The 13,380-nt window shown below is 46.4% G+C and overlaps 1 protein-coding gene across 2 annotated transcripts in view; it reads right to left on the bottom strand.

The window, feature by feature from the left end:
• Positions 1–13,380, bottom strand: part of MYO5C (myosin VC) — a 231,607-nt gene that overhangs the window by 135,281 nt on the left and 82,946 nt on the right. For both annotated transcript variants that reach the window (XM_082256678.1, XM_082256677.1), the window contains exons 4-5: positions 6,701–6,845; positions 4,903–5,059 (exon numbers count right to left, since the gene is read on the bottom strand). In XM_082256678.1, the coding sequence (XP_082112804.1) occupies positions 4,903–5,059; positions 6,701–6,845 (302 nt within the window). The remainder of the gene's footprint in view (positions 1–4,902; positions 5,060–6,700; positions 6,846–13,380) is intronic.

Below are 13,380 nucleotides of genomic sequence, written 5' to 3' on the forward strand. Positions count from 1 at the left end.
TCTTCCTCTGTGGATACGAGAATCCAGAATCTCTTTTATCTCATATTCTTCTCCACCTTCAACTTGTACAGGAGGAGGAGGAGGGATAGTAGGCCTTATTCCTTGGTCAGGAACATGGGGCTTCAGTAGCGACACATGGAAAATGGGATGTATTTTGAGGTCTATTGGCAATGTAAGCTGTACTGCAGCTTTTCCAATAAGTTTCTTGATTGGGAAAGGTCCCAAGAACAGAGGTCCAAGCTTTTTGCTAGGGATTTTCAGTCTTAAATTTTTTGTTGAGAGCCAAACGAGGTCCCCGATAGCGTACTGAGGAGAAGGTCTTCTGCGAAGATCATAGTACTTCTTTTGTTGACTATGAGCGTGTGCAATGGTAGTATTAAGCAAACCCAGAGAGTCCTTTATTTGGGTAAGATAGTCTGAAGCTACTGGGTTATTTGAAGGAAGGATGCGTGGTGGAAGAATAGAGGGATGAAACCCATAGTTCAAGTAGAACGGACTCTGCTTGGTCGTACTGTGGGTTGCGTTGTTGTAGGCAAATTCTGCCAGAGGGAGAAGATCCACCCAGTCATCCTGTTGGTAAAAAGTGTAACAACGTAAATATTGCTCGATGCACTGGTTGACACTTTCAGTCTGTCCGTTGGTCTGCGGATGGTAAGGAGAAGTGAGCTTCCGCTCGATCCGTAGTATGTGACATAGTTCTTGCCAGAACTTGGAAATAAATTGTGATCCACGGTCAGACAGAAGAGTTTTTGGGATACCATGTAACTTAAAGACATGTTTCATCAGGAGTTCTGCCATTTGTTTGGACGAAGGTAGTCTGCGAATAGCAATGAAATGTGCCATTTTTGTCAGATGGTCCACTGACACTAAGATGGTATTAAATCCTTTGGAAGGAGGCAATTCCACTATAAAGTCCAAGGACACAACTTCCCATGGAGTTTGGGGTATTGGTAGACTGCATAGTAGACCGGATGGTCTCGTAGTGTCAATTTTGGACCTGGCACAGACATTGCATGAAGAGACGAATTTTTGTATAGATGTTTTCATGTCAGGCCACCAGAATTGCCTGGTAATCAGATTAAGAGTCTTTGTCATACCCATATGTCCTGCCATAGGCACATCATGCGATAATTCCAAGATTTTGGTGCGTATGGTAGGTGGTATGTAAAGTTTGTCATTGTAGTAGAGGAAGCCTTCTGCATCAGTATTTAGTTGTGGTGGGGGTGAATCCAAACTTATACCATGCAAAACCTCTTCCTTCAAGGAACGGACAACTCCAATAATGCGTTTGTGAGGTATTATAGGAACGGAAGGGATTTCGAAGTAGTTTTCTTCAGTTAGTCGTGATAGTGCATCCGCCTTTTTGTTCTTATCTGCAGGTGTGTAGGTCACTAGGAAGTTAAACCTTAGAAAGAATAGTGACCATCGTACCTGTCGGTGCGAGAGAGTTTTGTTAGTCTGAAGATATTGGAGATTTTTATGGTCCGTGTATATAAGTATTGGTAATTGGGTGCCTTCGAGTAGATGTCGCCAATTCTCCAGAGCCAATTTTATAGCAAGCAGTTCCTTTTCACCCACGGGGTAATTTATCTCTGGACTGCTTAGGGATTTAGAAAAAAAGGCGACTGGATGAAGTGGTGAAGTGTGAGTTGGTCGTTGGGAGAGTATTGCTCCTACTGCCATGTTTGACGCATCTACTTCCAGAATGTATTGGAGGGATGGGTCTGGATGGCGTAGTATGGGAGCAGAAGTAAACCTTGTCTTTAACAGGTGAAAAGCTTTATTTGCTTCATCTGACCATTTGAATGGTTTTTTAATGCTAGTGAGCTGTGTGAGGGGTCTCACAATGGCAGAGAAGTTTCTAATGAACTTCCTGTAGAAATTGGAAAATCCAAGGAATCGCTGTAGCGCCTTGCGTGTGGTTGGTGTAGGCCAATCCTGAATGCAGGATATCTTACTCATGTCCATCTCGATTCCTGTTTTGGATATGATGTAGCCTAGAAACAGTACCTCTTCTTTATGAAACAAGCATTTTTTCAGTTTCACATAAAGGTTGTGTGCAAGCAATCTCGATAATACTAGTCTTACATGTCTTATGTGTTCAGACAGGGATCGTGAATATATAAGTATATCGTCCAGATATACCACAACACAGACATCTAGTAAGTCTCTGAAAATTTCGTTTATAAATCGTTGAAAAACTGCAGGGGCGTTGCATAGCCCGAATGGCATTACAAGATATTCGAACAATCCGTATCTGGTTCTGAATGCAGTCTTCCACTCGTGTCCATCACGGATTCGAATGAGATTGTATGCTCCTTTCAGGTCCAATTTTGAAAAATAGGTAGCTCCACGCACCTGCTCAATGAGCTCAGGGATAAGCGGTAGAGGATAGCGATCTTTTATTGTAATAGCATTCAATTGCCTATAGTCGATGATAGGCCTGAGACTTGAGTCCTTATTGCGGACAAAAAAGAGTCCTGCTGCTGTGGAAGAAGTGGAAGGTCTAATAAAACCTTTTTCCAAATTCTCATCCAAATAGTCTTTGAGATGGGAAAGTTCATCCTGTGAAAGAGGATAAACATGACCGAACGGCAATTTGCTATTTGGGAGTAGATCAATGCTACAATCATAGTCTCGATGGGGAGGTAGTGCTTGAGCATTTTTCTCAAGAAAAACCTTTAGAGAGATCCTGATAACATAGTGGTGCAATCTCATCTGTCACCACAGACAGGATCTTCCCGAAAGACGGGAGGTTACACGTACCCTCGCAATAGCAAGAGAGGAAGGTCAGGGTCCGTTCCTTCCAATCTATGGTTGGTTGATGTGTGTGCAACCAGGGAAGTCCCAAAACAATGGGAAAGTGGGGTGAAGGTATTAGATCGAAGGTAGTGGTCTCCATATGAGACCCGTTAGTAGTGACTAGGAGTGCCTGTGTCTGATCAGTGATCGGACCAGAGGATAAAGGAACCCTGTTAATAAGACTCACTGAGACAGGTTTAAGTTTAGAAATAATAGGAACTTTATTTAAAGCAGCAAAAAGTATGTCAATATAATTTCCACAAGATCCTGTGTCAATCATGGCCTTAGTAGTAATCCTGTTCTGGTCCCACTGTAATGTTAAGCAAACAGAAAGGTAAGGGTTAGTGATTGAAGTTGTCAATCCCCCTAGGAGGACATGTGAACACTCACCCTTCTTTTTGTAGACTAGGGGACAGACGTTTATCTTGTGATCCGGGGATGCACAGTACAAGCAGAGATTACCAGATCATCTTCTGGCTCTTTCCATAGTTGATAGAGGTGGGCGTATGGTTCCTACCTCCATAGGAACGGGGTCAACGGCCGAAATCCGAGAAGAACTGGATAATGGCATTCCCATTTTCTCAGCCTTTCTTTCTCGTAGTCTTCTATCTATGGTGATACTGAGTTGTATCAATGCATCCAGGGTTTTTGGCAGATCCGCTCGGGCAAGCTCGTCTTTAACGGCCTCTGATAGGCCAAGCCTAAATTGGGATTTCAGAGATGCATCATTCCATTCTGAATCAAGGGTCCATCTCTTGAATTCTGCGACAAAGTCTTCTACAGGTCTCCCACCTTGTTTCAAGGATCTTAATTGAAGATCGGCAGTACTCTGCCTATTGGGATCATCATATAGGCTAGTGAGTTCTGCTAGGAACAAGGCATAGGAGTTGAGAAGCTGGTCGCTTTTCTCAAAAAGAGAGTCTGCCCAGGCCCGAGGATCGCCTGTTAGGTAAGAAATAATAGTACAAACCTTAATGTGATCAGTAAGGTAGGTACGGGGTTTTAGCAAGAAACTCACATGCGTTTTTAAATTCGCAAAATTTTTTGCGATCGCCTGTAAATACCAAAGGAGGATTTATTTTGGGTTCAGGGGACTGAGCAGTGGTAAGTTGTGTCAGTCTAATTACCTGCTGCGACAGAGCCTGATTGTCTTCTTTTAATTCAGCAAGTGCGTGTATTAACGCAGGTACTTGCTGTTTTAATTGTGTCATCTGAGTGGTTATTTCTGCTGAATCCATTTGTGGTTCGTTCAATCTGTAACGCTCCTGCGTTTTACGTATGATGTGGATTTTCAGCTGCAGAAATATTCCACTTCAGTAGTCATGTAGAGAAACGCTGAGACACCATTCCCAACTCTCAATGACTCATCATGTGTGGATGATCTCAATTCAGCAAGTAAATACACACACTCAATAAGATGTTTCCTAGAGTGACTTATGTATATAGTAACACAGTGATGATAGGCTGAAGAGACAGGTTGGGTAGAGATGGTAGATGACAGACACTTGAAAGGAAATGTTCTTGAAAGTAAGATAGTAGCAGATGGGATGCAGATAGGTTTAGCAATCATGTATGGTAGTAGATGACAGAGTAGCAGGTGGACATACAAGAGAGATCAACCCAGTGCAAGAACAGGTGGTAGTAGGCTCAAGAGCTAGCAATCTTAGATAATGCAGATGTAGTAATAGTCCTTAGTATGAAGAGCTAGATAGTGTAAGCTTTAGTATAAAGGTTATAGAGGTTTCCCCTGTGGGGTACTTATCACTAATAGCAATGTAGCAGAGGAGAGGTTCGGCAAGAGCGGATGATCCGGTAGCGGGATACAGGGATCAGCGCAGCGTGGTTCCGACAGCGAGGTATGCTTGCAAGCATGTGAGCTTCAAGACAGGTTAGCATCAAGGCACAAAGCAGTTTGAACGAACACATGTGAGTGAGAGCCGGCGATCTAAATAGCCATCCAGTCCGGAGCTCAGTGATGACAGCATCAGTCTTAAAGGTGTATGCGCACCTTACCAAAAGAGAATGGTGGGGCGCATACACTTATGAAAGAGTAATTAGGGTACCCAAAGGTACCAGAACATTACAATTGCACCATATTACCTCTGTTATTGGGTTGGATGCCAGTACTCTGTCCTCCACATTTGCCTTACTGCTTGATTTACTGACTGTGGCAAAGTAGCGCATAGCGTATCTTGCGGACACCGTCTTTCCAGCTCCAGATTCTCCACTTACAATAATGGACTGATTCCTATTTTTCCTGGTGATTGAACGAAATTCATGAAAATAAATAAATAAATAAATACTAATATTTTCCATACTCTATTCACAACTGGAAAAAAGTTACAATTTAAAGTGTCACAGAATAGATGAAGATGTTTTTTTTGCTGGAACAAATAGTGTGTGGTGTTCTCGAGATACCTCATTTCTGGTCAGCTGGAATGCAGGTGGAGCGCAAACCGGCGTTCCCACTATTTTATATGCTGATCCTTGTCTTCCCTAATGTAAGTGCAATACCACTGTTTTATAATAAATAATTCTAAATACTACACTATGAGAGCCCTCTTTCCTCTTTCTTTTTACCTTTATATGGCACTATTGGAGTTTAAAGTACAGTTTTCATCTATACATTGATTGGATGTTATTTCTGTGACCCTACGTGTGATATCTTGAGATCCTCTTCCCTTATGCAAATTTGACCCCCTGTAATAAGAGGTCAACTGAGTCTGGTGAGTGTGTAGTGTATCATCATGCTGGTTGAGAGGAGACTTTTCTTACTGAGGATGTTACTCACACCTGGGATTGCTTCAGGACTTAATATGGATATCACAATAGATATTCACTTTTTGTAGATTTTGGAGTTTTTATTTACTTGTTTTGTCATTGTGGGGATGTTTAATTTACGATCTATACACTTTTAGACCCATAGGAGCGCATTTATCTTGATTTCACTTATACTGAAAGGTGCTAATACACTTCACAACGTTCAGCTCCATACACAGTTATTTGATTATTTTATTTTATATTTCTGTTTGCATGGGTTTGGAACTCGTACTGGTTTCTTTGTTTTTTTTTACTTAAATAGTGTATGAGTGAGAAATAGTAATATAATTAAGACATTAAAGCAGAACTATCAGCAAAACTTTTTGGATAGAGTAAGGTAGAGTTATACCTCCTGCTGGGTTTTTTTTTTTACCATCTGCACCCCGTTGGGGAGATTTACCTTTACTTCCTGTCCTATAGCCAAAACAGGAAGTGAGAGAAAATCCCTGCAAATTACAGGAATCTTTTGAGGACCTCCACACCATCAGAACTAGTGTCCTCATTGGAAGATTTCCCCTCTATTACTTCTCTCGGGAAAACCAAAAATTTGGGATTTTCTTTCATTTCACTTTTAGTGATAATGGTAAACAGGACACATAGAGAGGGATTAATCTCTCTAAAGTGGGCACAAAAAACAATGAAAAATGACAAGTGTTCTATTCCACCTCCACTCTGTCCAAAACTAAAGAAAAATATTTGCCTTTAGTTATACTTTAAACTCTTCTTTGCATGCAGTGTTGAAAGGAGAACCACTACCCTTACTTAATCACATAAGATAGTGAAAGATACTATGACTAAGTTAAGAGCCTTGTTTGTTTAATACAGAGAATTTCCAGGAAAAATGGAACCCCATGGGCAGTGATTGATTAATTGTACCATGGGCCCCGGGCTCTTATCAATTCATGAACCTCTATTATAAGAATTTGTGGTTTGCGGCCAATGTTTGGTAACAGCATCCATACAGCCTAGGGGTTCTCATACATACACTGTACTGCACAGTGAATTACAGGATCAAGTGTAAAAGTAATCTTCTTAGGGTCAAAAACCTTGATATATTTTTTAGAAGTTCCACAAATACCTGGCCATCTGTTTGTATGCCTCTTCTGCGACAGCAAATATGTGTGGGTCCATATCTCCCATATTTTGTCCACTGTATGCATGGATAATTGCATCTCCGTAAATTGCAAGTTCTTTATAAGGATTGATTGCAACCAAGATAATACCTTCGGGAAAAAGGTAAATTGTTAATCAACTTGTAAATTGTTAATCATTGTTAATCAACGCACACATTTTAGGACAACAAAAAGTTCTGAAGTTTGCTGTCTTTTCTGTTCTCATGAAAATGTAATCTTAAATCCTCGTACACACGCAACAAATTTCTGCCGACCGGTCGTCCATCTTTTGTCTAGAGTGGTGTTTGTTGGTTGGAATGTGCTCTAGACTGCACACGAATTTTCCTGCACGATAAAATTCTACTACAGAAGTGATGTCATGTGTTGGATTGCTTTCTTTGTGTTCGTTCTTCTCTGAGCATGCCCAGTCTTGCTCATAAGATTTTTCCCTGTCGAAATCTGTACTGACTGCACAAAAATCGGACGTGTTTTGACGGTGGACAAAAATGTTATAGCCTGCACACCAGAATTTTTTCGGCCGAAAAGTCGGAGTCGGTTGTCGAGAGCACCATACTAACAAGCCAAAAATCGGCAGATCGGTCTTCAGATGAAAATTCCAGGCCGAATTTCGACTCGTGTGTACGGACCTTAAGGCCTGGTCAAAAATCAGACTTGATCCTTGAAAACTTTATTTAGGACACATCTTATTATCTTCGGCTCAGTTCACACTAGCTTGACTCCAAAGTCGCGTGACTTTCAGTGCAACTTTGGAGTCCCACTTTGATGTGACTTTTTACACTCTGTGGCACTGAAGTTGTAACAAAGTCAGACCAAAAAAGTGAAGGAACCTTTTCTAAAGTCAGACAGACTCGTGTAATATCAGTTAAGATGGCTCTCATAGGGAAACATCGAATTTCACATGTCATTCGACTTGGGGGGGGGGGGGTCTCACAAGTCAGATTCTATGTTGTATCAGTGTGTTAACCGAGCCTTCTCCATATAAATTACTCATTGTAACGACATGAGAAATACTGTAACTATTAATATCGCTACATCATTACTCCTTCCAAAACATTATTTTCTTTATTTTTACTTATGTTCCCAACAGGGGCGTAACATGAAATACAGTATGTGGGCCCATGTGCAAGATAAAAAGAAGGCCCCAGACATTGATAAAAAAAAATTTAAAATTTAAAATTTAAAAAAATGTGCCGCGCATGGTGCGTCGCGGCAAAATGCAGGCATGGTTTCAATTGCGCTAAATATTGGGCAAGGCATAAAAGGGTATGGTTTAATAGAATCTGAGATGACTTACATAGTGCTGAATGCAGTAATGTTAAATAGTAAATGTACAGTGCGGAGTGTATGGCGGTGGGTAGTATGTGCAGGAGAGGGGTGTGGAAAGTATGGGGTGGTGGGTAGTATGTGCAGGAGAGGGGTGTGGAGCGTATGGGGCGGTGGGTAGTATGTGCAGGAGAGGGGTGTGGAGCATATGGGGCGATGGGTAGTATGTGCAGGAGAAGGGTGTGGCATGTATTGTGGTGGGTAGTAGGTGTAGAAGAGGAGTATGGCATGTATGGCAGTGGGTAGTGTGTGCTGAGAGGAATGTGCACTGTACGGCCATGGGTAGTATGTGCAGGAGAGGAGTGTGGAGTGTATGGCGGTGGGTAGTATGTGCAGGAGAGGAGTGTGGAGTGTATGGCAGTGGGTAGTATGTGCTGAGAGTAGTGTGCACTGTACGGCCATGGGTAGTATGTGCTGAGAGTAGTGTGCACTGTACGGCCATGGGTAGTATGTGCAGGAGAGGAGTGCGGAGTGTATGGCAGTGGGTAGTATGTTCAGGAGAGGAGTGTGGATTGTATGGCAGTGGGTAGTATGTGCAGGAGAGGAGTGTGGAGTGTATGGAGGAGGGTAGTATGTGCTGCAGAGGAGTGCGGAGTGTATGGTGGTGGATAGTACAAACAGGAGAGGAGTGTGGAGTTAAGGACACGTTTTCCTGACTCAGTCTTTAGCAATCAGCTATATACAGTGTGTTTATAGTGTGTTTAAAGAGAAACAAAAAAAACATAAAACGCAAAATGCATGAGAACTGCATGCAAAAACGCATACAAAAACAGGGGTTTAAAAATGCAAAACGCACTGCAAAACGTGCCTGAAAAACGCATCAAGCACAGTTGTATACATTTGAACCTAGACTTAAAAAATATTGTTTCTCTTACGTCCTCCGACAGTCGCCGCCTCTTCATATTCGTCACATATGGGGTATTAGACTTTGCTCCGAAGGAGTAGCTAGGCAACAGAATATGTTAACAATAAAGCTTTAACATATCCCACCCTCAAGGGGTGGTCCCCTCAGTCAATACCCTCCTACTTCCTGCAACCATATCTCAGTTTTAATGTCTAGCTTGTCAGGAGTGGCTGGCTCTCTCTGTGCTGGGACTTTTTGTCCCAGACTCTTTCTTCTTTTTGATATTTTGTTTGAGTTTTCTCTCTACCTTTACTTAGCTGTTATTTTTGTCAGCATTAGTTAGTTCTTCGGACGAAGAGGATCATGCGGACTGGGTCTCGGGCTGATCCCCCTGGTCGCAGGTCGTGGGTCAGTGGCTTCCCAGTCTGCCATCGAGCGTTCAGCCAGGTAACGCTCCTGGCACAGTGAACGACCCATCCCTGTTCGGTGCAGGGATGATTGGTGAGGTGGCTACCTCACCGGACGCTGTGCGGTTTCTGAACCGCCATTGTGTGCGTCTTGAATTGCGACTCTCCCTGCCTCATGTGCAGCGGCTTGTTCGCCTGTGCGGGTTCCCCACGCCATGTGAGGTAAGTGTATCTATGTGGGGACCTGTCTGTCTGGGGGGGGTCTCAGTCTGGGACTGTGTAACCTGCCTTTAATCACACTGCTTGTCTCCCTATCTCTCGGCTGCATGCTGTGGGCTGCAAGGGGGGGGGGGGGGAGCTGTATGACACTGAGTATGTCAGGCTGGGCAGTGTGAGGAGCTGTGTGCTGTGGGGCATGTTTTTAATGGCATGTTGGGGCATATACAGCGATCGCTGCGGCGATCTAACATGTATCCATATAATGGGATAATATTGTGTGTGATTTTATGCACTGTGGAGCGGCGATTTCGGCGCCAAACGACGCCATTTTACCGGCGCCCGCTCCGGCCGCATGGTTTACATGCACGCCGGCCATTTTCTTGTAGCCTCCATAGGCTTACATAGAGCGCCCTGGCAGCATCACTTCCTCTCTCCTGGAAGCACCGATCGAGGCAGCAGCAGCAGCGGAGTCTCCTCAGGTTTTATCCTTCTATTCCTGTGTTCCATTGCCTGTATTCAGTCTGTATATTCCCTGTGGGGGTCTCATTGTGCCTGAGTGTGGTGCGGTGGGCTGCGCTTGCCGCGCTTGCTGTAAGGGGGCAGTTAACCCTTGGTTGTCTGGCATACAGGGGCAATGGATTCTCAGGAGGGCAAGTTTCCCACAGTATTGGTGGAAAGCCAGGGGACCGCTGTTTCCCCCCCAGGGGGGGGATTTAGCCACTATTGTGGCTGGCCTTGCTGCACAGGTGCAAATGCTGGTGGCTGCTCAATCTACTAAACGGCCCAGAGTTGCTCTGTCCTCTGATTCTGAGGGTGAAGGTGATGGGGCTGTTCTGGCGGGGACCCCCCTATCGGGGTCCCGCTCCTCTCTTGATCTAGTGGGGTCTGAGGTAGAGGCTGAAGTTGAGGGGGTTGATAATTCTCCCCCTGGCTCGCCTGAAGAGCTTGCAATCATGGATGAGTTGATTGCTTCCATTAAGCAGACGCTACGTTTGCAGGACGAGGTGTGTCCCCCAGCTGCCTTGGCGGCTTATGGGACGCAGAGAAAACGCAGGACGCCGCAGGTTTTTCCCTGCAATGCTGATTTTCAGCGCGCTGTTAAGGACCAATGGCGCGATTTGCGCAAGCCTTTTGCGGTACCAAGTAAATTTAAGCTGCGTTATCCTTTCTCGCCTGCCACTGATGAACGGTGGTGTGTGCCTCCGCCAGTGGATCATGCTATTGCGGTTTTGAACAAAGCCACTGCGATCCCTGCAGAGGGATCCCCTGTTTTCCGTGATGCCACGGATAGGAGACTGGAGTCTCTTGCCCGTCATACTTATTCTGTTACGGGTTCTATGCTTAAGGCTCTGTTTGCTTCTCTCATGGCGGCCCAGGCGATCGCAAGTTGGACGCAGATGCTTAGGCGCGTCCTAGTGGCCGATTCGGCCTCGGCGGCGACCCTGGATATGGTGGATCAGATCCACCAGGGTGTCATGTATCTGTGTGATGCGGACCTGGACCTGATTCCGTTGGCCGCGCGTGTGCACAGCGTGGCGGTGTTGTCTCGCCGCCTGGTTTGGTTGAAATGTTGGTCGGTGGACCAATCTTCACGTAAAACCTTAGCCAATCTGCCTTATGATGGGTCTCGCCTTTTTGGGGAGTCCCTGGATGTGTTGATTAAGGGGATTACCGGGGGTAAGAGCACTCTCTTGCCCCATTTCCCCAAGGCTAAGGGGGCTTCTGGGAAGAAGCATGCTCATTTTCGGCCCCCTCAGGGGTCCTTTCGTGCCTTTCGGCCGCACTACAAGGGCAAACCGTTCAAGGGCCAAGGCTCTCAGAAGAAGCCCTGGTCTGGGAAACAGAAGTCCGGTCAATCCGGACCTGCGGCCCATAACAGTTCGGCCTGAAGGGGCGCCCTCACCCAGTTTTGGGGTGGGGGGACGCTTGCTCGGTTTTCTTCAGCCCTGGTTGGCCCGTGTGAGGGACAGATGGGTTCTGGAAATCGTTCGATCTGGTTACAAGATCGAGTTTCTCTCTCGGCCGGAGAGCAGATTTTTTCCCTCAAATCTTCAACTGTCTCCAGAGCGCCTGCGGGATCTGCACCTGGCGGTGCGGGACCTGAGGGCTCAGGGAGTGGTGGTTCCGGTGCCTCATCGGGACAGATTTCGGGGGTTTTATTCCAATCTGTTCACCGTGCCCAGGAAGGAGGGCAAGGTTCGTCCGATTCTGGACTTGAAAGCTCTGAACCGCTCTGTGCGAGTTCGCAAGTTCCGCATGGAATCCCTGCGCTCGGTGGTGGCTGCCCTGGTTCCGGGGGAATTCATGGCCTCCATCGATTTGAAGGATGCGTACCTTCACACCCCCATATTCGAGGGTCATCAGAAGTACCTTCGATTTGCCATTGCGGAGGATCACTACCAGTTTGTGGCGTTGCCCTTTGGGCTCGCCTCGGCTCCGCGGGTCTTCACCAAGGTGCTTGCACCGGTTCTGGCATTATTGAGAGCCCAGGGCATTTCTGTCCTGGGGTATCTGGACGACATTCTGGTTCGGTCTGCGACCAGACAGGGTCTGGAGAAGGACCTGTCTGTCACAATGCAAACTCTGCAGGAGTTCGGTTGGACGATAAATGTTCCAAAGTCGACACTGAGTCCGTCGGTTCGTCTCCCCTATCTGGGAATGATACTGGACTCGGTGCAGGCGAAGGTCTTCCTGCCGGAAGACAAACTCAGGACTCTTCAGGAGGAAGTCAGGTCCCTCAGGGACGTTCCACACTCGTCTCTGCGGACGGGTATGAGATGTCTGGGATTGATGGTCTCGGCCTTCGAGGCGATTCCTTTCGCGCAGTTTCACACGCGGGGTCTCCAAGCGGAGATCCTGTCCAGGTGGGACGGGCGACCTCAATCTCTGGATCTTCAGATCTCGTTGAGTCATCGCACCAGGGAAAACCTTCTGTGGTGGCTCCAGTCCCCGTTGGTGTCCGGGGGCAAGTCGTTTCGTCCGATCTCGTGGACGATAATCACCACGGATGCCAGCCTGTCGGGCTGGGGTGGTGTTCTGGGCGTTCTGTCCGCCCAGGGGACCTGGTCGGAGGGGGAGTCTTCCCTTCCGATCAACATTCTGGAATTGCGTGCGATAAGGCTCTGTCTTCATCGCTGGACGGACCGGCTGCAGGGCTGCCCGGTTCGGGTGCAGATGGACAATGCCACGGCGGTGGCCTACATCAACCACCAAGGGGGCACCAGGAGTGCCCGAGCGGCTCGAGAAGTGGCCGACATTCTGTCTTGGGCCGAGACTCATGTCCCGGCGATAACGGCGGTTCACATTCCGGGAGTGGAGAACTGGCAGGCGGACTATCTGAGTCGCCAGACCCTTGATCAGGGGGAATGGTCTCTCCACCCGGCTGTCTTCCAGATGTTGTGCGCGAAGTGGGGTCTTCCAGATGTGGACCTGTTCGCGTCTCGCCTCAACTACAAGGTGAAGAGGTTCGTGGCAAGGACGCGCGACCCTCGGGCAGACGCGTCGGACGCGTTAGTGGCCCCGTGGCATCAGTACAGGCTGATGTACGCGTTTCCACCGATTCAGTTGCTGTCCAGGTTCCTTCGCAGGTTGCACTCGGAACGCAGCACTTTCACAAAATTCTACAAAGTAGATGTTCAGGCATCGGCGGATGCTTCCTTTGGCCGCAAGGTTCTTAGTGCGGCTGTTCCATAGGGTCCCTTGTTGGGGACTCCTGGCTGTTGGGATAGTTTTTTTGTATCCCCTGGGTTTTTTGTCTTTTCCTGGGTTGTTGCTCCTGTTGAGCACTTATTTTTGCTGTTGCCCAGCTGGTTTCCTTCCTTTGGTAAGGTTC

Source organism: Pelophylax lessonae (genome assembly GCF_965119305.1).
Source record: "Pelophylax lessonae genome assembly, chromosome: 4".
NCBI classification, from domain to species: Eukaryota; Metazoa; Chordata; class Amphibia; order Anura; family Ranidae; genus Pelophylax; species Pelophylax lessonae.